Raw genomic sequence first — 24,784 nt, forward strand, 5'->3', positions numbered from 1 at the left:
TGAATTTTCTCTGGAACGTTTTTTGCAACCATTTGCTTTAGTGTTTTTTTTTTTTTTAATTAAAAAAAAATAAAAATCTATTTTTCCTCTGATTTTACTGAGAATATAGTTGTTCCTTACCAGGTGAGAGTACTGCATAAGTGTCAGCATCTGCAGGACTGAGGTTGCTGCTGTGATGGACTCACTGAATAATTGACCAAGATGAAAAAGGAACAAAAAAATAGAGCAGCCAGCAGTGTGGCATTTCATAACTGGTTAACTGGCAACCTAAATGTTAATGTGTTTCCCTTCAATACTGTTCATACAGAAAAGTAAAATTTAAGTTTAATGATTCAAAATGTACATGCTATTAAAAATGAGAATTTATATTCATTAAAATTTGTCATTTTAGTAATACTTCCATTACTGGTTGACAGGGGTTTTTTTCCCCATGGTACAGTCTTGCTAAACATGTATTTCTAAGATGCTCCCTTACCCACTACGTATATTTAGTTTACATGCTATAAGGGATTTTTAACAGTACAAGCAGGTGAGCATACTAGTGTTTGTAGATATTATTTTGCAAGGATGTGCTGATTTTAGCAAACTGTGTAAATGGGCAGTGTGTAGAGATAACTGTTGTACAAAAGGGTGCGATTTTTAAGGACGTGGTCTGAATCCCTACAATACATCAGAGAATGTTGCAATGAGAATTCTTAGATACAATATTAAGATGCCCTGACTGGGATAAAAGGTTTTATATGCTGTCAAATATGATTGTGTCACAAATCTACCTTTAACCTGCAAGTAATATTCATTAAAAGATAATGTTCTCTGTCAGTCCTAGAATAACAAATTTGAAAAAATAAAAAGTCAGTGCTCCTTAATATTGTGAAGTGTTGCAAAATTTCCCAATGAACATGTGTTAGTCATGCATATGTAAATTTGGGCATGATTCAAAAATACGCTTTTTTGTACTATTTCTGTGTATGTTTCTTAAATCTGGATAGAAATCCTTATATAGCCTTATAGAGGACTCCTGTGATGCTAGTGTCATGGTTTTGTTCGTGGGTTTGGGGTTTAGTATTTTGTTTTCTTTTTTAGATAAAAGTGAACGTTGTTTTACGTAATCGTAAAGATGGAGATTGCAAATAAGCTTTTATTTTCAAATACAGTTCCTAATTTATTTACAGAATTACTCTATACGTCCTGGAGTTGGATTTTTTGATCTCAAAAATAAAAATGTGGATACAATATTCTTATAAAGGTATATATTAGGTAGAAAGAAATGAGCTACGTTATCAGATGTGGACATCTACGCTAACTTTTAGTGGTGAGAAGTATAGAATATGGAATACTGTGCTGTTTTCTTAATGTAGGATAACTGCATGTGATATGATTAAACAGATGCTGGTATTTCATTGTTGAAGATCTTGCCATGCATGTTGATCAGCCCTGGTTTTGACCTGGTGGAGATGTCTGGTTTTGACTTAGCATGCTTTCAACATTAAAAGTACTATCAGTTGTATCTATTAAAAAAAAGAGGTGGTGGTGGGGGAGAAATAATGAACATGACAGGTCGTAGTGTGGCATTTTTCTGAGCACATTTCATGCAGAGTGGTTTCTTTTTTTCTTTTTTCTTTTTTCTTTCCTTTTTCTTTTTTTTTTTTTTTTTCCTTCCCCCCAAGTAGAGACTTAAGAGCTGTGCCAAGTTCTGAGTCTGTTCTGTGGCAGAGGAGAACGCCAGGGTGGTGTCTCAACTTGTCTGCCTGTGATACAGGCCTCTGATAGGGAGGCTAGCGTTATTAAAGCTTTCCTAATGTTTTTAAGTCAGATGGCTGTCTAGGAGATAGCTCTGTTTTCATCGTCTGTACATTATTAAAGTGTGATGAATCAAGATTGCAGAAGAGGTGATTCCAGTTCAAGATTCTGACACTTAAAAAAACAATTGGACCAAATTTTCATTGATAAAACTGTTGTAACCATGAGGAAGGAGGAAAAAGTGAGAATTTCTCAAGAGGTCAGAAATGGAAGGTGGTTGTGTGTTTCTTTCAACTGTAGAGTAAAGATAAGTAAGCAAAACTGATATCAAGGTAGATTAAAAAGCAAATAAAGTATCGTTCTCTGTGCTGCAGAGAAATTCAACCATATCTGTTGGTAATTTCCACAAATTCATATCAGGGTAAGTTCAAACACAAGCAGAGTGTGTTACCTGTTCATTTAAAACTACCATCTGTTTTTGTGATATGAGAGAGGCTGACTGGATATATGCAATATAATTGAATTTATGGGAATCATAGCAATAAAGGACTACGTTGGGGTTTTGAGGAGCACTTTTATTATAGGCTGTTGAGACTGGAGATCTCAATGTTTACTGTCACTTTCATTGCAGAAACCTACTCCTGACAGTAAATTAGGTAGAGAGCAAAGGTGCAGCACTTCAGCCTTTCCAGTTTAATCATGCTTCTTGTGTGTGTGAATGGCAATTAAGGAATTTTGTCCAGCTGCAAGGTGGTGGCATCACTGTTTAGCTAAAATTATTTTATGCAAAGTAAGATGGTAGATTAAACAAGGTAATGATACTATAAAAGATAATTTGCCCTAAGACGTAATGAATTTAAAAGGCAAAACACTGAGGCAAAACAAATTCATTCTCATGCAAAACATTGACGAATACAGTTTTGTGAAGCAGATGATGCTCTTCTCCCTTGTACACGAACTACACTGGACTAACTCAGTATGCTAAGTGCTAGCTTTCTGATCCTCGCTGCGTTCATGCTTCTATAGTATTTTTGGCAGCCCAATATTGTATTGAATTTATTGAAACAAAAGGTCCATAAAGGAAAATACTGCAGAAGCTTGCTCTTTCCTACATCAGTAAGGTCAGTTGTCAGTGAGCGTATGTATTGTATCATGTGAAAGAACTGTGGAGACTTTCTTTGCCATGTGAATTTAGTAACTTTGTTTTTGAACTTTGATCTTTAAAACATTATCATAGTGTTGCATAAACAGACTTTCCTATATTTAATTTAATTCTAAAAGTTTAGAAGAATTATTAAAATACGTGTGTGGTAAGCATCTAAATTTCTTAAAGCAAAAACTGGCAATTGTTTGGTGTTCATATGGGAAAATATGATCTATCGAATGAGTAAATATTTTAATATTTGATGATTATCAAATCATTAATCTTGAAGTATTTGGCAATTAATCCAGTCTGAATTACTTTGTAGCATTTTAAAGATTAAGAAACATGATAGTTAGTGAGTGAATAACTACCAAAAAAAGGTTATAGAGAAAAATACTTTGCTTGAGTGTGTGAATTTTTTTCTTTAGCTAGCTTTACATGAAATCATAGGCTTGGATTAATGAGCCATTTTTCATTTCAACTGCCCTATCAAACACCTACTCATTAGTCAGCAGCTGAAAGTGTTAGAAGAATGCTCTACATCTGTCACTGGCAGCATTTCCCTACCAAACTTGTTTCCACTGAAGCTTGGATAGAATCCATAAAAATAAGATTTAAAATGTGGTATTGTCTTATTTTCTAGATTCTAACCTGTCTCTTCACAGTTTAGATCTCTCATAAAATGTCTTTTATTATGCCCTTATTTACAAAAAGAACATTTTGTTCCATTGCACAGGTCTTTATTATAATCAGACCTAAAACATTTTTGCTGCTACACTAAACTTCTCCCTTCATAAGACCACTACTGATCGAATATTGAATGCAATATTTATACATGTAAATATAAATCAGTTTGCTAGATAACTAGTATGCTCTCAAGTTTTTACTCTTAAATGTAATTTTTTACGCTTCATTTCTTGAAAATGACATGTGTGACCTATGTAATAAGGCCACAGACGGGAGTGAGTGTGGTGGTATACATGTTAGCTTTTATACTGCGCTTGGCTAAAATTGTGTGCCAATACTTGAAACGAGGTTCTGCAATCTGCCCTGGGAAATATGGTTTTGTATCACATACTATTCTTAAAATGTATTTATTTTAAGGTAACTAATGATTTTTTTGTTGTACACGTTTCTGAACTCAACAGATATTTACTGATTTCTCCCCCAACCCCCACATACAAAACCTTTTGAGTATACAATATTGGATGAAGAGAAACTTGGCACTGTTGAGTCTGTCTACACTACAGTGACCATGCAAATACTAGGAAACCCAGACACAGACAAATCCAATCACAGGCAGATGTTTGCCAATTCCACTTTTAAGCAGCTTTTCCTGTACTAGAAGGACTAAATATTATCAATTTCTCAACATGGAAGGTAGAACACTATCTTTTGCCATGCTTCAGTCTTAGGAATTCTTTAAGGAAGGTAAATGATAGTCCATACCTGTTTCATTTACCCAGGTAAGGATTTTTGTCTTATCTGTGTATTTCTTTTGATAGCTAGGTATTAACATGGTGTTTACCACCTCTTGTTTCCTTGAAGAATTTCCTCTTGGTTGTCCTTTGGAATTGAGTCAGAACCTTGTAGGAGAAGCCCAGTATCCTTCCTACTGCTGTGGTTTCTCCCCCAAAATGTGTAGTATCCAGTGCCTTTTCTCCCCTAAAGTAAGGTGGTTGTCCTCAAGTAACTCATTGTTGAGGGTTGTGAAGAGACCCTTATTTTCTATAGCCTGACATAATTTTTGAGAATGGTAAGTTTTGCTTAGGCTATGATTAGAGGGGGGAAAAAAAGTACGTTTGCCAATGATACCAAACTGAGTGGGGAAGTGGACACTTTGGAAGGGAGGGCCACCCTGCAGGAAGACCTGGATAGGCTGGAAGGGTGGGCTAACAAGAACCTTGTGAAGTTTAACAAAGACAAATATAAGGTCTTGCACCTGGGAAAACATAATCCAGGAGTGCAGCACAGGCTGGGACCTACCTGGCTGGAGAGCAGCTCTGTGGAAAAGGGAACTGGGGGTCCCAGTGGACAACAAGCTCAGCATGAGCGAACAGTGTGCTGCTGCAGCAAAGGCGGCCAACAGAATGCTGGGTTGCATCAACAAGGGCATCACCAGCAGAGATAAAGCCATTATCCCACTCTACTCAGCGCTTGTCAGGCCACACCTGGAATACTGTGTTCGGTTTTGGTCCCTGCTGTACAAAAAAGATGTGGACAGGCTGGAGAGGGTCCAGAGAAGGGCCACAAAGATGATCAAAGGACTGGGAAGGCCGAGAGACCTGGCTTTGTTCAGCCTTGAGAAAAGAAGGCTTAGGGGAGACCTTATCACCATGTTGCAGTATTTAAAGAGTGGCTACAAAGAAGATGGAGATTACCTTTTTACAAGGAATCACATTGAAAAGACGAGGGGTAAAGGGTACAAGTTACTGCTGGGGAGATTCTGATTGGACACAAGAGGAAAATTTTTCACAATGAGAACAATCAGCCACTGGAACAATCTCCCCAGGGAAGTGGTGGATTCCCCAACATTGGACACTTTTAAGATGTGGCTGGTCTAGACCATGCTTTTGCCATGAAAGGTTGCACCAGATGATACTTGAGGTCCCTTCCAACCTGGTATTCTATGATTCAGTAAAAGCGAGTCATGTTTATTCCCATCCCTTTTTTGGGTGGCTGTCTGGTGAACCAGATAATGGAATCAACATGGCTCAAACTCACCCTTTTCCTTCTCATTTTAACTCTGCTCAGTTTCCTAATCTGGTTCAACCATGCAGCTGCACAAGCCCTTGTACAGCGATTTCGGACGGTTGTGCACATGTGCCTCGGAAGAGGCGGGACTGCAGCAGTAGCTCATATAGACTTAGCTCAGCTTAGGCTGCTGTGGAACACAGTCTAAGTTAACAGAAAACCAACCTGACAATAAAGTAAGTGGCTTTCTGTTGGATTAGTGGATAAACCAACTCAGCTGTGGGTCTGATGATCACTGAAGCAGATGAGGGCAAAATAAAACAGAGGGGAATGCAGGAAGGGGACTGAAGCAGTCTGCAACTAGGCTGGCTTAGGTCGCTGAGGAATAGCAACTTCAGCAGTTGTGAAATTATGCTTTTGGTTACCTTAGAGCTCAGACTAAATAGTTCCCTCCTCCCCCAATTCAAAATGAAAACTCCTCATACAGTCTGAGAGGTAACCAACTCTGTCCAAGGTGTCTTCATGTAAGTAGAAGTTCATCCAATTTTAATTATCTTGTGTGTTGTTGATTCTGTCACTATCAGTTAGAATAGTAGCTACTTCAGAATGCAAATAAAGGCAACCTTTGAGCAGGTGAATTTGTTGTTGGGGGGATGGGGGAGGTCGAGGATCGGTTGTTTTTTAAATCATAACCCAAATGGAGTATTTGTTTTGAAAGAAATACTACATAGCCTCCCAGTGTAAAGACAATTTGCCAGCTGTAGTGCTGGATCCTAAATGTAACACATTTAATTATATCCTGAGAACTTTATAGGATTTTCCTTCATTCCCATCATCAGGAAGTTAGAAGTGATGAGCAGGGCTCAGAGGAAACCTGTAATAGCTACAGTTTCGCTATACTGTCAGTATGTTTTTTCATTCATTTAATTCTAAAAATGGGTAGCCAAAGTTAATACGGTTCTTGATTCTCTTGCAACAGAAGTGTCTTCATAAATTTTTTCAGGTAATTGCTTCCTCCTCCCATTGATATTCATTAGCTCCATTCTACTTGCACTAATATTCTTCCCTTCCCATTAGTAAATCAATTCCTAACTCAATTTTCTTTGCAATTTTTTTCCCCAAATGAAGTTGCTCAAAATAATTCAACTTAAGTAAATATTTTCCTTTGGTTGCAAATCAAATATTTTAAGGCTGAAACAGAGACAGGGTGCACAAACCTTCTGAGCAGAATGTACCTCAATCTGTATGACTGGTGAGAAGATACTAGATTTTGTTAACAAGCAAAAGGTCTTACAAAGATTGAAGTTCTTCAGCTCCACTAGTGTCCTGTCAGAAGCACACCAGAAATATACTGAATTATGGCTGTTCAAACCAGTTTCATAGTAATTTACTAAGTACTGGCCTCAGAAATAACACTGCTAGTGCTGCAAATGTCACATTTACTCTCTTTAATGAAGAACAATGTAGGAGGGTTGACTCTTAAACCATTACCTAAAATTTGCTCATGAACCTCCAGCTATTCAAGCCGTGCTTATGTATAAAATAGGAAATGACACTGTAACTAAAGTAACATTACCTTTTTGCTCTGTTGTGTTCCAGTACAGCAGTTGTGTGCTGTTGTAATAGCAGTCTTCATTTTAATCTTTGCAGGGAGTTTCAAAGAGACTGAAGCAGCAGTTGACCATTAAAGCAAAGACACGAGTAGAAAGGAGGAGAGATACAGCAGCTACCTCTTAAAGATATGGTTACCAGATAAACTGGAATTTTAAACCCGATTTTTGCTGCTTCGTTCTGTGGTTTATCGCTGTAGAACAGTGTAATTGTACTTTAGATGGGGAAAAGAAATAGAATTTTCTTACAAAATTCTGCATATGAAAATACTGCAAAAAATTGTCCGAGTTGTTCTTCAGTTTTCTTTTCTCCTTCATCCATCAAGATCTTGTAGAAAACTTTGAGGTCAGTCTTGGTTTTGTTTTTAAATCTAGTTTTGTTAAAGGCATATCTCTATGATAGTTATTTTGTTTTATAAGACTAAAACTCCACATCTAAGGTATACCCAAGGGATACGCAGATATAAAACCTGACATTTTTGAGAATATATCTCCCCTGTTTTTGCCTAGACTGGAAGGACAAATTATTTGAATCTCTGTAGCCTTAGGGAAAAGGTGTAAAAGGGCATCAGAAGTTCATGTAGTTCATTTTTGATGTTCTCAAAAGCAGGATCAACTACATTTATATCTCTCATTATGTTTGGCCATTTTTTAAATTACTAGAAAGTTTGCAGTCTCTTACTTTGTTTCACTATGCTTATTGCGAGAGGATTTCATTTAATATCTAACCTAATCTTCCTTGATGCAGGAGGAATTTACTGTCTGTAGTGAACGTAGAAAAACTAATTTCCTCCATCTCCATAATTACTTCTTAAAACACTTGGATATTCTCGGTCTAGTCCTTTCTGTCAAAAAAAGAAAAACCCCAAACAAACCAACCAACCAACCAAAACCCAAGAAACTCACACCACACCAAACAGAGCACCTTTTCTTTAAAAAAAAAACACTAAGTAATATTTTTTAGATTGGTCATCTTTGGGCTTTCTTGTCAGGTTTACATCCTCCTTCAACTGTGACATCGAGGAGGTACCGCTTCAAATCAGGCCTCGTCAGCCATCAGTAAATCCCATTGATTTCTTCATGTTTCTTACGGGTAACATTCCTTTCTTTTATATCCCAGTTAGTCTTTTTCCTTCATCCAATAATATTCAGTACAGCTTTAACTCACCTTTCACAGTGTATTATTGTAGTGTGATATAATTTTTCTAACCACATATGCATATGCCCTATAATTTTGTTTTTGTTCCACATTTTCATCAGCAAATTACCTAGTTAAAAAGTCTCTTCCTCTTTTTTTGATGTGCTCCTTTTTTGAGCAGATAGAAGTTAGGACAGTGTCATAGATCAAATGATCTAAATAGTTAAAGGTGACATAGCGGTGCAAATAGTATTTGGGGAGAAGCACGGATTTGGAGATGATACAAGTGTAACATTGCCTGTTTCTCTGACCCTCGCTCCCAGAGGTGCAGTGCTTAGGAGACAAAATGGTCCTTCAAACAGCTCATTGTAAAAATTAATGTGCAAGTCTCATATGATGAAGAAAAGGTTGCTTACAGTTTTGTTCCAAAATTTGACTAAAAAGTTTAGAAATTGTTATGCTGTGCTTTTTCTGTATTTCTGGGATTATGCAGCAGAACTGTTTCCATATGCCTATATATTCATTCTTAGTGCTGCAATGCTTTAGTTTTTAATAATAAAAGTTACTTTTAATTACTGAACTTTCTAAAAAGGAAAACCTGGATTTTGTAATATCCAAGTTTACCAGCATTGCGTTAAACTTAAGATAGGTCCATTTCTAGATTGAAATAAATATTCAGATAAGCATGAAACATGAGGTTTTCATCTCCCGAATGTCATGTGTGTATATTTTTATTCATAACATTTGTATTAGCAGCTGGTCATAAAATACTTGATGGGAATGCTTAGAAGGTTTTATATTTAAAAATCACTACTCCTACTAATTCTTACTGTGAATCACCTTTTAAGACGGCTCTCAAAAGCTAAAGGTGTAGATGTTTCTCCTAATGCTGTGTTTCTCCGTGGTTAAGTTGGACGGCAGCTGGGTAATTCTTGGCAACCTCACTGAAGGAAAGACTAAGCTTTTGGCTTTTTCAGGGAAGGGGGGGGGGGGGGGGGGGCTCTTTCTAGCAGGTGCGTACCGACTGTTATCTGTGGGGGCAATAACAGAGCAGCAGCAGATCATCCTGCTGTAAAGAAAGAGCAAACGCAAAAGCCCGGTCGCCGCCTCCGGCCGCGGTTTGGGGGCCGGGGCGGTGGCGGGAGCGCGGGGCGCAGTGACAGCCCCGCACCGGCCTCCGCTCATTCGCGGCCTCCTCGGTGTCATTTTAAGTTGCTGCCGTTAGCCAATGGGGCTCCTCCCGCCCGCTGACATCACTAACTAGCCAGTTCCCTCCAGCTGCAGAGCGCTTCAGTTTCTGTCTTTTTTTAAACTAAAATGGAGGCTGGTTTCTTGCCTTAAGGAATACATTGCCGTGCCTGCTGGAGCCTAGATGTTGACATGTAACAGAGCCGGCAGCAGGATGGTGGTTGACGCAGCCAATTCCAATGGGCCGTTCCAGCCCGTGGCCCTTTTGCATATCAGAGGTGAGTTATTGTGCGAGGGAATCGCGACCCTCTGACGAGCTCATAAATGGCTATTGTGGTGCGAGATGAGGGGAGCGGGGAGGCCTCTGTACCCCCTCCCTGCCGTTTGATACAGCCGCAGAAAGCCGGGGCGAGATCGAAACCCGTCTTCTATTCAGTGCGTTTGGGGAAGATTTAAGAATTCGTCGAGGCGTTGCATACATAGTTAAAAGCAGGTTTTACTGCTTTCTGCCGTGACTCTCCCATCCCCCTTTCAAGCTGTGCTGATGTCAAAGGATGTGAAGTCACTACCCTAGAAAGGTACCGAGTGGGGGGAGGGACGAGCCAAGTTATCGCTATACAGTTCCTATAGAATAAGGGCAAGCGTTTGGTGTGCTTCAAAGCCCTTTTTGTGTGACTCGTTCAGATAGAGCTCCTTGAAAACCCGCTGCAGCTTGTAAAAGAATTGGGAGTGTTGTTGGGGAGGCAGGGGGGGACGAGATGTGACATTTGTTATGAAAATATCCTTTATGTATTCAGAAAGCATTTCTTAGAAGAGATGTGGTTCGGCTTTAACAAGAAAGCTCTTACATGCCTATCGCTTTGTGCAGTTTTGAATGTTAAATTTCTTCACAGAATATGTGCTTTTGGCTCTAGAGAATTAGTACGTTGCAAATCTACATTTTATATTATTCATTGGGAAAATACACGTTGGTATGATGCTTTTGCATCATACTGAGTGTGTCTCTCTTGTTCTGTATTTTTGCAGTTAGTAAAATTTTGCATTGCTGTGGGGTTTTTTATGTATTTTTTTAGCTGGCTGTTAACCAACCAAAGGTTTTTCTTTTTAATGACTTCCTTAAGGTGGTTTTGGTTTAGAACATTTTTTAAGCAGAACATGTATTAGCTGGGATCAGCACACCTTGAACAATGGCATTTATATGCGAGAAATACAGCTGATACCATTCTCGATTACCTTTGCTTCTCAGCTTTCACTGGCGTAGACTTGATGTTAGTACTGAAAAAAGTATTTTTTTTTAATGAATATTCCGCAAACCGGAAAAATTTTGCTTTCAAAGTTTAAAAATCCCCAACTGTTCAGAAGCCTGTTCCTTCTAAGCAGCAGCATTGGTCTTTATGTATTAATAAATCATGATTTCTCTTTACCTTTTAAAAGAGCCGTATACTTCTCTGTCTGAAGTGGGACTGGATGTATTCTAGAAGACTCTAATTTTGGTCTGTGAGTGGGGGGGAAATGCGATAAAATTCCCTTGAGTTAGAATAGGGATGGTGCTTGTTGTCAAGGGAATATAAATGCAACTGCCTGACCTGTAGACGGGCCTTTGCTTTTCACTCTGCACAAATCACCTTAATTCTCTGATAGATGCTGCCTTTTGGAAGGGGAGAAGCACCATCTTTTAAAGGTTCAAGTCAGGGAAACAACCAAGGTTGGAATCGGAATGATGAAATGTTATAATAATGAACCTTAATAATCCTTTGTCTCAATGCAATAACAAGGTTCTTGTCAGTGAATTTATTATCCCCGTTATTGCTCGAATCAAATACATAATTGTGGAAACAAAGAATTTTAAGAAACTGTTGCGAAATTTACTTTCCTAAGACCTAATTTTTTGGTGTACTGAATAATACAGTAGTAAAGTACAGGTTAAGGGGTTTTGTGGTTTGGTTTTTGGTTTGTTTTTTAAATGGCTGATGAGAGTGGACTTTCTTGTAAGCAATTAAGAAATAACTGGGAGTTTGTTTTGCATTTTTCAGGTGGTAGGAAATTAGATGCATCTCTGGTATTATAGCCCAGAGGAGTTTCTTGATACTGGGAGGGGAAAAGCATCTCTTCCATACATATATGTATACAGAAGTTGCTTTGTTTTTTGGTGTGTACCTCATCTCACTAGCTGCTCTGATGTTATCAGTACTGATCTGCCTCCAAAATGAAGCCTGTCAGAACAATACATACAAAATTAATAGCAGTAAAAATGAACTGGGAACTCTGAAGCCTAATGGCAAATGTTGACTCTTTGTCCCAATCCATGCTACTTTTGCAGCTGTCCTTTTACATCATCTGTTGCAGCTGTAATAGCTAAAACTTCAATATCAAAAGGGGGGGAGGCCACAAACCCCTCAGTTGTTTCTAGTAGATCTAGGTTGTTGTAATAGAGAAGATACTGCTTTATCACCAATTTCATATAATGTTTAAACTAAAATTTTGAGGTGATGTATTATATTTCATTTTACCCTATATTGTAGCTACCATATTTGGCCTTAATCTTACTTTTAAAAAAATCTGTGAAGCCTTGTGGACTACACTATCAGGACTTCTTTGAAAAGAAAAATTGCAACCTTGCTTTGAAAGTTAATTCTAAAACACTTTCTGTACCTGTATCATATGGAGTATGTAAAGTTTGCAGAATAAAAATAAAATTTTCTGATCTGGCGTGGGATGGGAGCTTCCTTCCTTTCCTCCTGCCCCTCCTGAACTGCAGACAGCTTTATTGTCTGGGCTACTTACGGCTTTGCCAGAACAACACAGTTGGAAAAACAGATGCAGGTCGTTTTTAAAAATGATGTTATGAGTCTTGTGAATAGGAAATAAGGGTGTCAGAATTTTATTGGCTGCTGTTGCTGTCGCTGGTATCTGCACCATCACCAATAAGGAGGAGCAGTAGGTATTTGTAGGATAGAAAGTGTCAGGGCTCCAAATACCCCGGTCTCTGCAGTTCATTTGGCTGCCAGTGCTCAAGGTCATCTTGGATATGGTGCAGCTATGTAGTCTTGAATCAGACTGCTGTGGAAAGAGCTGTGAGAAGTCTTGTTGGGGTTCCCCTTTCACTCAGGAGTTGTCTTTAAGCTCAGGCCCTTGGCCTTGGCCGCTGCCTTAGCTAGGTTGCAGCTGTGTGGCTGTCCAGCCACATACCTCGCTGACCTGGAACCTGATGTGTTGACTACCTGGCTTGGTGTGCCTCTTCGCTGTGGACTTGTTCAGCAACCACTGGACTGGCTGACCCTGATCGCTGTCAGTACACCTGCTCTGCTTTCTTCATTCAGGTACTGGGAGACTATGCCCTTTGTCACAACCGTAGACTGTTGGCAGTTGTTCAAGACCAATGTGTAGAAATCAGGTCTGCAGAAGATGACTTTGGACCTGTTGTTGGAAAATACCAAGCACCAAAAGAGCCTAATCCACACTGAACATAAGTGGCATGGAGCCATTACTGCATGTTATTTGCTTGTGCTGAAAGCACTGGCTCAGTGAGAGTGTTTGGCCTGCTGGGGTAGTGAGCCCTTGGTCATTCCACCCGCAACAGGCTTTCCAGGAGGTCCGAGGTCTGCTACTGCTGCATTGATCTTTCTGGAGTACAAAGAGAGTGCATAATGGTCAGCTGAGCTGCTTGTCACTGGTTATCACGGTGAACTGAAAACTTACCTTGTACTGAAATGATCCAGAGCTTCCAAGAAAATTACAATTTCAGTTTGAGCAGCCGTTATGGCCATGGAATAATTACTGTGGTTTGTGATCCTGGATAGAGACTTGAGCTTGTAGCTGGCTGTGAAACAAATGGTGTAGCCAAAGCAACTGGTCGTGGAATATCTGCATGGAGAACTCCTTTAGGATCTTCATGCATCGACAGGTCTCTAGCTGTGAAGATGCCATTAGGACAGCACAGAGAAGAGGGTTATTGGGTATTATGAATTTAAGATTTTTGCAGCAAGGACAGAAGCAGAGCTGGATGGTGTTTTCAAGATGCATTTTTCTCCTTCTGGAGCCCTTTTGGCAGCAAAACCCCTAGGATGATGGAAGGGCACTCAAGGCCCTGACAGGAGGATCCACATAAACAAGATGAGGCCTGGTGGAAGGAATCGGGACCTTTTGATTTCTATCTCAGCACTTCAAGCAAAGAAAGCAGCTGTAAAAGTAGCATGGACTAGGACAAACAGTAAACAATTGTCATTAGACTTCAGAGTTACCAGTTCATATTTACTGTTTTGAGTTGTCTTGCTGAAAAGTGTAGCTGTAGTACAGAGTGCAGTTGCAGGTAGAAAATAATTGTAATTCATTCTGCGGGCAGATTATAAATGTTTGTTTATTGTGGGGGACCACACGTTTTTCATCAGGAATACGGTTCCATGTTAAGAAAAAAATCTATTAATACTGTTTTATCAGTAACATAGAAGCAGCCCAAATGCCAGTGTTTTTATGAACTCAAGACACAGATATTTGAACAAAATATAGGTAAAATTATGCTCTGATCTGTAATCATGGAATTAGCAGAATATAGAAGTTACTTTCGCTTAGTTGCTGACTGGCTGGGATTGGTAAAGTCTGTTCATGCTTTTCAAAAATGATTTTCAAGATGTTTTGCAAGACATAATGAAAGTTGTGTGGGAAGGAGTTGGGTTGGGTTAGGTACTAACAGCATCAAGCACCTGTTGGTGGTGTTTTCCCTGAGCTTGGGCCACCTTTTGATTGGAGCTGAAATGTTACCTGATCACCATGAACTACTGTCAGGTTCTTAAAGCAACCAAGTGCTATCTGGCTATTGCAAGGTACACTTCTACTTACTTTATCTTTTCATACTTGGCTATGAAAGGTCAAGTCCCTTTTGACAATGTGTAAACATCGGAAACAAATTTTAAGTGAGCTGCATATTGCATTTAAACCTGAAGTATGCAGTTTATTTCTTAAAGGAGGAAAGTTTGGCACTTTCATTTTAGAAAGAATCCAGCATGTGTTTCTTATTCTTGAAAAATAATTGACCTGAAGGTAACTTTTGTCTAACTGTACTTGCTAAAAATTATGAAGGCTCTTGCTTTGCAGAAATTGTTTCTGAGCTAAAAAAAAAAAAAAAAAAAAAAAAATCCATTTTGTAATTAAATGGGAACCAGAGGCCAAAGCTCATACTTCAGAAGTCATACAGACCAGATTCGGCATCCAGAACAGTAGCCATTAATCTCATGATGTACAAAAGGAGGCTGAAAGAACTGGGTTTGTTTGGCCTGAGGAGGAAGGGAAGGCTAAGAGGAGATCTTGTCTTGAAATAACTGATGGGAGGGTATAGAGGACAGAGCCAGGCTTTTCTTGGGTCCACAGTGGTTGAATGCGAAGTAACCCATATGAGTTGCAACACAGCAGATTGCAGTTGTATACAAGGAGAAAAAAAATTCACCATAAAAGCGGTTAAACACTGGAACAAGATTCCAAAAGGGGCTGTGAAATCTCTGTGCTTGGAGATACTTAAAACTTCGATTGGACAATGCCATGAGCACCTGGGTTTATCTAGCTCACCCTGCTTTGAGTGGGGAATTAGGAATGAGGCGGTCCCTTCTAGTGAAAATTATTCTATGATTCTGTCATTCTTTGTTGCATGTGGGACCAAAAGATGACTGGCCTTACTGTCACTTAAAAATATTACAATATAAATTTTAATGTACATTTTTAAATTCAAAGAGCAATATTCTTCTTGTAAGCTATCTTTTTTTTTTTTTTTCTCCTTCTTTTCCCTTCAGTTACTAAGGCAGACTTTTTAATATGTTTGGTGCTAGCATGCCTATTAGTAGTACTTTTACCTCTGTGTTGACTCTCAATTTTTGGTGTTACGGTGTTTTAAATGATTCTTACCATGGTTTTGCAAACTGTTAAAGATGGGTGAGTGGAACCACATGCCGTATTAAAAATATTGGCACACTAAAAGGATGTTTTGTTCATTTCTTAATATTCTGTTAGCAGCTCAGCATTAGTTAAAAAAAAATTGTGGCAGGTATGTTTTTTACAGAAGATGCATAAATCTAGAAGTGTCTTCTCAATAAGCTAGAATTCATAAATGTACACGGTCAGCTATTTCACCCACATTTCTTTACATTTGGAAAGATCTAATAGATTGAATTAATTTGCTCAGTATCGTGAGATTTTTCTGTAGCTCTTTTTACCCAATATTAAAGTGACAATGAATACTACATTAACAAACTGTGTGACCTTGTTATTCATCTTCTGTGGTGTTTATGAAAATGTTGAACAGTGTAATTTCTACCACAGATCCTTACAACATGTTTCTGGTAATCTTCCTGCATTATAAAAACATTATGTTAAAAGTCTAAGAATCCATGGATAATTGTCATTTACCAACTTTATAATACTTTCCAAGAACTTGAGAAATTTCAAGCATAATTTCCTTTACATGTGCTCAGTTTGCCTTTTTTGGGGTATTAATGATTTATTATAGTCTGAAATATGCTGATTATGAAAGCATACCTAAAAATCTCAGGAAGTCACCTTTCGTGCTACTATGTTTTTGCTGTTAGTGGGTACTGCAGTGGAAAATGAATCTGGTTTATTGTTTCTGTATTTTCTGTATAATGATAATCTTCACCTTCACACACATCTTGCATTTTCCACGTAAGTGGGTATTTTTAAGGATGATGAATTTAACTGGTCTGAGCATGTATGTTTATTTAAATATTCATTTCCTTTAATCCTTCAACACATTTAAATTTAGTAAATATTTAAGGTACAGTGACTCTTTGTTGTGAGAAGTGAGTAAAATCTTCCTGGGAAGAAAGGTACATAGAGTAGACATCTTAATCATTTTCTTCAGAGATGCTTCCATCACAGTGATGAATTGTGCTAATTCTCTTTCAGTGAATTTAAATTAAAAAATTACAACTACTTGTAAAATTGCAGGTCTACTTTTACTTTTGGGAAAATATTCCTGTGCAAAAGACCTTCAAAACTCTTTTAACCCCTGGTAATCCAATAAATGGGTTTTCACATGGGCAGCGCACATCTTTTGTCGTGCTTGTGGGTCATAGTTGTTGGGTTTGGATCAAATGGATAAACCTCAGTTGAGACTTAAAGGAGACAAACGCTTGTTCTTCCCTTTTCTCCCATATGAGCCAATTATAATTTGATAATCTGAAGGGGTGAGAACCAGCTGGGTGTTTGGGCTGATACCTGTGCCTTCCTACCGAGCCACCCAGACTCCATTGATACTCAGCCTCACTCCTGGAGTTCGTAGTCATCCATCTTGCCAAAAGTTCCCTATACCCTCTAGCAGGTTCTCAGCCAGTGCTGCTCTCTGACATTGCTTAACCAGCTGTACACTGAACCACTAGCTTTGAAACCCATCCACTCTTCTAAAAGTGTTGCTTCAGAAAGGAGAAACAAGACCATCTTCATTGAGAACGAGCAGCAGTTCTGTTCTTAGTGAAGCTAGGCCCCTCGTGTCTATAGGATCGTGAAATGTTTACCTAAGAGTTTCATCAGTTAGTATTGAGCTGCATCAATTAGTATTAGGTAATCATCTGAATTGTCAAAGGACTGATATCGGTACAAGTGACTGTATTGCCTTTTGTGTGGTTTTGCTAGATTTTTTCAAAGGGCATCCAGACATAGCGACAGCACTTAGGCAGACACAGACTGATGCGTTTTTGCTGGTATATACTGAAGCAGCTCATGGGGAGTGTTCTTAATACTTGACCAAGAACAGATTTAGAGGAGGCTGCTTAGTTATCACCACTGCTGCGTTTAACATGGTTACTAACTCTTTGCTTACTGTGCATCACTTTGTATCAGAGGATATATTTTACCTTATTACTGCTTTTACTCTGTGTGCTGTCATTGTGTCATTTCACTTTGGGTTATTTTTACCTTTGTATAGACCCTTTGCCCACATGAAGAGTATATGTGTAAGTTCTGCTGCTGGAAAGAATGAGGATGTTAAGTGTTCATGCTGCACTTAAAATCTCTAAGGGTATGACGGTAAAATGCCTCTGGAGGGGACTTTTTGTTGAGCTGAAAATTCCCTGAAATTACAGGAAGGTAGTCAGCTGGAATTTTTAAGTTACATTTACTGACTCATGGTGTAATTTTCGTGCCCTTTCAAGGAAGCAAAATTATATTGGCATAAATGCATATTTTCCTCAATTTTTATCCATACATCAAAGATCTTCTGTTTTGTGATCGTTGCTATGAAATACATTTTAAGATTAAAATTGTTATATGTTTCTGAGGAAAATGTTTATTCCTATTTCTGTTCAAAGTTTTTTAATAATTAATTTCAACTTCTGTAGAGTCAGCTGATTCTCTCCATGTGCTATCAAATACTGATAGCTACTGAAGCTGCATTGTAAACTGCACAGATGAAGTGAGCACCGGCAGTATTTAAAAGATACGGAAATATTTACATCATATGCAGACAAGATGTTCTGCTGGTGGTGGTGGCTTTTACATTCTAATCTTTATGCCTGAGATAAACACTCTATACTAGTGAACGTCCAGTCTTGTCAGCCTAACAGAGCTGGTGCTTGGCTTCTGCCTGCATGCTTGCGTCTCAAATGACAAAACTGAGTTAAATGATGCTGTGAGTGTGTGATATTTTAAAGCCACATCCGCACCTCTTTTAATCAATTCCACTTAATGCACATACAAATCATGCAACACCATTTCTGTTATAATTTGCCAATTAAGTTTCCTTTTTCAAATGCGGTTAAAATCAGGGGTGGGGTCTGACTCTGGATTGTTCTCAGCAGTGGAAGTGACAGTTTTATGTCCTTTTCCATAATTGCTCTTGTTACTGATAAGGATCTGAATTATATGAAGTAGATATTTTCTTTAGAAGTTACACAAAGAAAAAATGATACATGAAATGTAAAACCGAAGTAAAAAAAAAAAAAAATCATTTGGGACTTTTCTAGTTGTTTGTAGCTGTCTACTAAGTTGAAACGCTTTTTCATTTTTGAGGAGTTTTATGGAAGGTTTTTAATTTGCATTTTTGGGTTAAAGCTACCAGCTGTGTCTTCACACAGCCTCTAGAACCAAATTCACATATTGCTTTTGTGTTTAAAGTGAAAGCGTAACGATGTCAGTCGTGTTTCAAAGGTGTCCTGTGTTCATTCAAGCCACGTTGGAAAGAAAAAGCCACGTTGGAAAGAAAACTTGAACAAAATTGATCAAAGCTTGAAATCCCATAAGTAATTTAAGGAAAAAGTGTGTTGTCTGTCCTTTGGGTGTAATAAGTTTTTCTTCAAACATATTTTCCAAACAAACTGTAACTAGTCTTAACACTAGAATCTTTCTTCTAAGCTATTAACAGAATATTTTTATATCTTTTGCTCCTGTTACATGTGATTGTCTATAGAAAGTATCTTAATGTAAAAACTGACGCACAGGGTTTTTTTGAGGACTGTCTGTTAAAGTTATTTGCACGCTATGAAAACTTTGTGTTGTTCTTGTCCCAGTAGGAAATTAAGATCTTATTGACCTTTGGATCAGAATAAACACATCCTCTCTAAAGTGAAATTTTGAGCATATGCTTCACTGCGTACCTTTTCTCACTCCCTCTTATTGGAAACTCAGTATTCATTAATGTAGCTTAAGGGATAAAGAATCCTAAAGCTTATTTTTAAATGGAAGAAATCAAAAGAAATAGCTTTCATTGCACATCTAAATCTTCTGTCTAAAAAGAAAATTGTAAATAAAATAATTAATATTTTGGGAAATGTGCTGAGAGATGTCTATAAACATGTCCAGGATTTCTGGACATGCAGTAGTGGGTCAGTCTTAGATTCATAGCTAATAAAGCCAAGGAACTCGTTTGTGCCCTGTAGATTTATGGATTTGTTGGAGGCTCCAATTTGATCTATTAAGTAATGAAATTCTCTACTCTTTCTGCTGTGTGAGAGGGGTGGAAATTTGGTGCAAATTATCACCAGAATGTCAGCTTTTCTGGCAGCTAAGCAGGGACACTGTTGCTAATAAGTACAATTTCTGTTCTTACTGGAATTCTTTTGTGAGACTGAAGACATCTCTTTGAAGGAAATGTGCGTGTTTTCAGACAGATATGATACGAGGAAAATAATGTTGGATTGTGCAGGAATGATTTTTTAGTTAAATGGAAAATTCTTAAGTGCTTAATTCCTGACAAAACGTGCAGGTATATTGTATCTTTAATCTTCTTAAAATATGATTATGTCGAAAGCACATATTTTACTACATTTTGAAATGGGCCTGATGGGCTTTCTACTATATTTGAGTCAAAACCTTCCTTGATGAAATGTAATTTTTATTTCCTAGCAGGAAACTGCTGGCTATTGCTGTTAGCATTTGAAGTAATTGTTGTTAGCGTTTGACATGGCCAGCATTGGCTGCTAAGCAAGTTACTGACCCAGCTCTACAATTATTTCCTTTTTCTCCTTCCCAAAACATTGTTGCTATAGTGCTTGACCATTTCTTTTACCTGTGTCACATCACACAAGGTGCCTAAATTTCACAGGCACATGGGACTAAGAAGTGTTGCTTATGCAAAAAAAAATGAGGAAAACTATGCACTGAATCGGAAAGTAGGCTTTTTCAGGGAATTAAAAAAAAAAAAAAAAAAAAGAAAGAAAACAAAACCAAACCCCAAAACAAAAACCACCACCAAGCACCCTCTTCCCCCCTGCCTCCCCAACCCCCACAAACAAACAAAAACCCACATGCAGGGGATGGGACTTACTGTCTATTAAAATCTATTAAGAAATTGTTCCCAAGAAAACCACAAAAAAGTGCTGGTGGTATTTGGCGATACTTTTGCATATCTTGTAATGACTGCTGGAATTTTTAATGCTGTATGGCAGTTTGGGATGATTTTAGTTGTCAATCAACCATTCAGGACCTCAGTTTGCATCTCGGCTAAGAGTGGCCTGCACTGTTAAAGCCCTCCCTATGAACAGACTTCTCAAAAAGACTTACCATATTCCCCATCCTAATTCTAGTTTTGAAGAGAATGGAGAATTTAAAAAGCTGATTTAGTGTTGTAATCAAGGAAAGGTTATGGAAGTGTTTGCTAATTTAAAAATAAGCGTTAGCTTCAGGCAAGCTGGAACATGCATGCAGTTGTGCTTATAACTTAACCAGAGTTCTTGGACAGGGGCTGTGCGTTTGGTTTAGGTTGCATTAGGGTGTGAAACACTGGAGTTTGTAGAAAACCATGGAGGGCTTTTCATCATGCTTTTTAAACTAGTATGTCATCTCTTTCTAAGCCAACACGTGACCTAGCATTCTTCAATGAATTCTTGTGATAACTGTTAATAATTATTCTAAATGTCATCATTAAATCAACCTATTTTGTCATTCAGAAGCATCCAGTAGAAAGCAAGGAGTAACCCCTAGGGTTTAGCATACATAGGGGGAGTGAAGAGAGGAAGAAGCAGGCTGATACGCTCTGGGGAAATAACCCAAGTTATTTTACATTTTGGCGGTTGATTGTTCCTTGAATTATATTTATCGTACATGTGTGACAGGTAACATTGATCGGCAAGTTACTCAGGCTCATGAGCACTATCTCACTAGAATTATGGGTTGGCGTATGAAGTTTGGGTGTGTGTCAGGAAGCGGCACTTGGGCTTACAGCAGATGGTTAGGCTTGATTAGCCGATACCTATTTCAACCAAGTGTCCAAAGTGGCAGCGTTTATTCAGTGGTTTGTGGGTTTCTTCAACTTAATATAAATCTTCTTCTGAATTACACCATACGCTTGAATTATGTTCTGTAACGTAACTGAAGTCTGGTCTCGCCACAGTAGTGTTTTGTTTCTTCAGACAGATTGTTATACATACTTAAAAAACAATTTTCAAGTTTTCAAAGGCATTTGAAGATGTTGCATAATAAGTTTGTTTTTATGCTGTGAGAATGGATTCAAGTACATTGTAATGGCTAGGAAATTGAGGATTTTTCTCCTAGGTTGCTAGTAAGTGCTTTGTGTTTAAAAATGGGTTTTGCTGTCATATTAACTGTATGCCAAAAAGCTCTACTGAGAGTTCTATATCTGTTTGGTTTCTCTCTTCCCTTGTTAAGACAGTTTTTTCTTCCGTTGTCTATTTGATTATCCTCCCTGTCATTTTTCTTCCTAATTTTCAGGTGGAATTTTTATTTCATTAGCTCAAGCCCATTTCGGCTTGTTTCACTTGTCATTTCCTGTATAAGCATTCCTGTTTTCTTCTGTATGGTACATTGCCTTTAAAGTATTTATACAGCTAGCACTTTTACTCTTCACTTTCTATTTTTAAACATTTTAATATAGTCTAAACCCCCTTATTTCTCTTAAATATTATTACAAATATATTCTCAAGGATTTTTAAAATTTCATATGGCTTCTAAGAAAACAGTTGACTTCTGATAAAGCTCTTTGTAAAGCAGGAGCTTAGGTGCAGCGTGGTGTTGGTCCACTTATGAAAAATCATTAGATAATTGGGTGCAGAGATTATTCACTGTTGATCTGTTTTTATCATCATTAGACTTATGACACCTGGAAAAGATGTTATTGGAAGTAATTTCAGTGCCTCGGGTTGTTTAGCATGTAAAAATTATGCCAAATAGTATAAAATGACAGGAGGCATTTTTTCTACTTTGTTACCAGTTAGTCCTTAAGATCTCCTGTCTTAAATCTTTGACGGTTAAATGTCATTACTTAGTTTCTCTATCCTCAAAACCACAACATAATCTTGTAGTTAGGAGATAGCTGCCACCAGCAATAGCCTTCAGCACTGGATTCCCCAACGACTGCAGCTTTCAGGGGGGATTAATGTTGTGAAGCACCTATTTTGAGCTTCACTCCAGGACTGACAAGCATGTGCTTCTCATTCCTTTCAGGCTCTCTTAAGCTGTGGGGTTTTTTTGGGTGGTGGCTTTTCTTTTGCTGTTTAATTAGTCTGATAATGGCTCATTTGATTCTAATAGCCCTTTTTTTTTTTTCCATTAAATGGAAGACCATATTGGTTTAAAAGACTCATAATCCAATGAAAAGCTGCTCATTTGAATGAAAATTAGCCAAGAGATTTCTTTATGTAGAAACTGAAAATTTTAAATGTGTACCTTTCTACTTAATGAATTCCAACATTTTGCTCCTGCCTTCCCCTTCACGCTTCTGTATCATGATGAAGACTAGTTTCATACACAAGCAGCCTCAAGTGAAATAACTTTATCTTAAGTGGAGTTACGGCTAGATCCAGACTGCAGATAAGCATAGAAGCAGTATCAGCGCTATTGCTTTATTGAAAACATAAAGCTTGGATGTTCACTACTAACCAGGACTTGTTTGCTGGAAATAAAGCTTCTTTAAATAAAACCACTGGAGTACCTACTACTTGAAAATAAAGTAAAATGCAGCTGGCCTTTGAATTTTAGGTAGAAAATGTGCCACATATGTATGATTTTAAGCATTGTTTTTTAAACCTTATTTTCTGTCAACGTGTAGGGAAGTAGTTCTCATATTTTGGGTGCCAGTCTTTCAGGTGCATTACTGAATGTGAAACAGCAGCAGGTAGGAACAGTGCAGTTTCTCAAAATGCAGGGAAATGAAAATTTCCAATTTGTAATTTCCAGTTACAAATTTCTGTTATCTGAAGAACAGCCAGAAGGTATTTCTGGCAGCAGCTCAGTTCCTTGAAAGCACAGGAGTGAACTAGCCCGTAATTACAGCTGGTTCTCATTTCCCCCCTCTCCTGAGCGCGCCCAGGCTGCTCCCAGCATCCTGGCGCTGCATAAAGGCAGCAGATGCAGGCCAGGGTCTCCCTTCGGAAGGTTCGGTCCGCTGTACAAGTACTGCTTGAGACTGGGAACGTCCCTTCTGCATCCACCCGCCGTTCTCAGCTCACCTTCCAACTGGCCTTGAACAAAGCAACTTTACTATGATAATAGCTGGTTGGAATAGTAAGTGTTTTCTTGTAATCTCTATGGAAGTGCTAAGTACCTGTACAGTATTTTTAATTCTTCATCAGGAGTTGTTTGGGAATTGTGGGCTTTGTTGTTGTGGATTGGGCTGAAGGTCCATCTAATCTCCAGTGCCCCGTTTCTGACAAGAAATGTGCCAAGTGTTTAAAAAAAAAAAAAAAAAAAAAAAAAGTGTTGTTGAGAACTACTCTGTAGGAATGTTTACAGGTATAATACATGGTAATTAGAGAAGGACCTTGAACTTACAGCTCGGTTCCTTTGGAGTAAGCCTGCATTCTTTTATGACACTTCACCGCTTACATGCGCATCCCTTTATCTTCATGAGTGAGATAAAGAGCAGAAGTTTGTTCCTCTTCTGTGCCACTTAAAATGTTTATATACAGTGCTCTCTTGAGTCTAATACAAGCACTCTGTTTTTCCATAAGTGTTCCTGTGGCTTTGATTGCTGTGGTCGTTTTTCTTGTTTTAAGCGTTTATTTTGGCAAATAAATGCTTCTACAGGATCAATAATGTTCCAAATAAAACAATATAAACAGCAGTATGTTTTATGTATTTTCTAGTCCAATGTATGTATACAACAATATCTTGCCTGCTTTGAGTTGTCTGCAGCCAAACTCCCACTCCCAGGGTTGCTAGTTATAGTATAAAATACATCTTATATAATTATAGTACTTTCTTGTATTCCTCGAGTTTATTTTTAAGTGCTGCTAGAAGTAATAGCTTTAATTAAACTTCTCCATGCATGAGCTGGAAGGTTTCTTCCCTGCGCCACCCCCTTATTTCCAGTATCTTGTATTAGGATAGAATATTGTTAATTGGGAGAGTGTCACCTCTAAGTAGTGTTAATTATTGTCGTCATGATTTCAATAAAATCCATGAAAACTGTAATGAGTCTGTCAAATAATAGAAATGCAATAAAAATTAGGTTCTGTAACCCAGAAAAGTACTCCTTGCTATTTAACCATTTCAAAACAAGGTAAATATTTTAAATGGAGTTTTATCAAATGTTAGACAAGCTTTTGTAATCTTTTCTTGTTTTCTGTAATTGTCTTGTGTTCTTCCCTTTTTAAGGAGTTGATCACTAGTTCTAGGAAAAGTGCTAATTCTGGTAAATGCGTGTTTCGACAGATTACGTCCTTTCCCATGGTTTGTGGTCCCTTTGCTTTCATGTCTGGCAATTTCCATTTCTCTTGCTCAAGATACTGAACTCTGCTTATTCTTTGAAAAAATGCTGTCATGGTACTATCAACTGAAATGTCTAAGGAAACATTGCAAAGGTATTGGACTCCCTGT

At 38.1% G+C, this 24,784-nt stretch overlaps 1 protein-coding gene across 5 annotated transcripts in view; it reads left to right on the forward strand.

Annotated features, from left to right (window-relative positions):
• Nucleotides 1-24,784, forward strand: part of PPP2R5C (protein phosphatase 2 regulatory subunit B'gamma) — an 85,393-nt gene that overhangs the window by 21,402 nt on the left and 39,207 nt on the right. For 2 of the 5 annotated variants that reach the window (XM_087747716.1, XM_009467158.2), the window contains exon 2: nucleotides 9,669-9,792. The exons of the other annotated variants lie outside the window; for them this stretch is intronic. In XM_087747716.1, coding sequence (XP_087603842.1) covers nucleotides 9,699-9,792 — 94 coding nt within the window. In that variant the 5' untranslated portion in view covers nucleotides 9,669-9,698. The remainder of the gene's footprint in view (nucleotides 1-9,668; nucleotides 9,793-24,784) is intronic. 5 annotated transcript variants of the gene reach the window in all.

Source organism: Nipponia nippon, unplaced genomic scaffold (genome assembly GCF_047370975.1).
Source record: "Nipponia nippon isolate SJK-2023a ecotype South Korea unplaced genomic scaffold, ASM4737097v1 scaffold_11, whole genome shotgun sequence".
In the NCBI taxonomy this organism is placed as follows: domain Eukaryota; kingdom Metazoa; phylum Chordata; class Aves; order Pelecaniformes; family Threskiornithidae; genus Nipponia; species Nipponia nippon.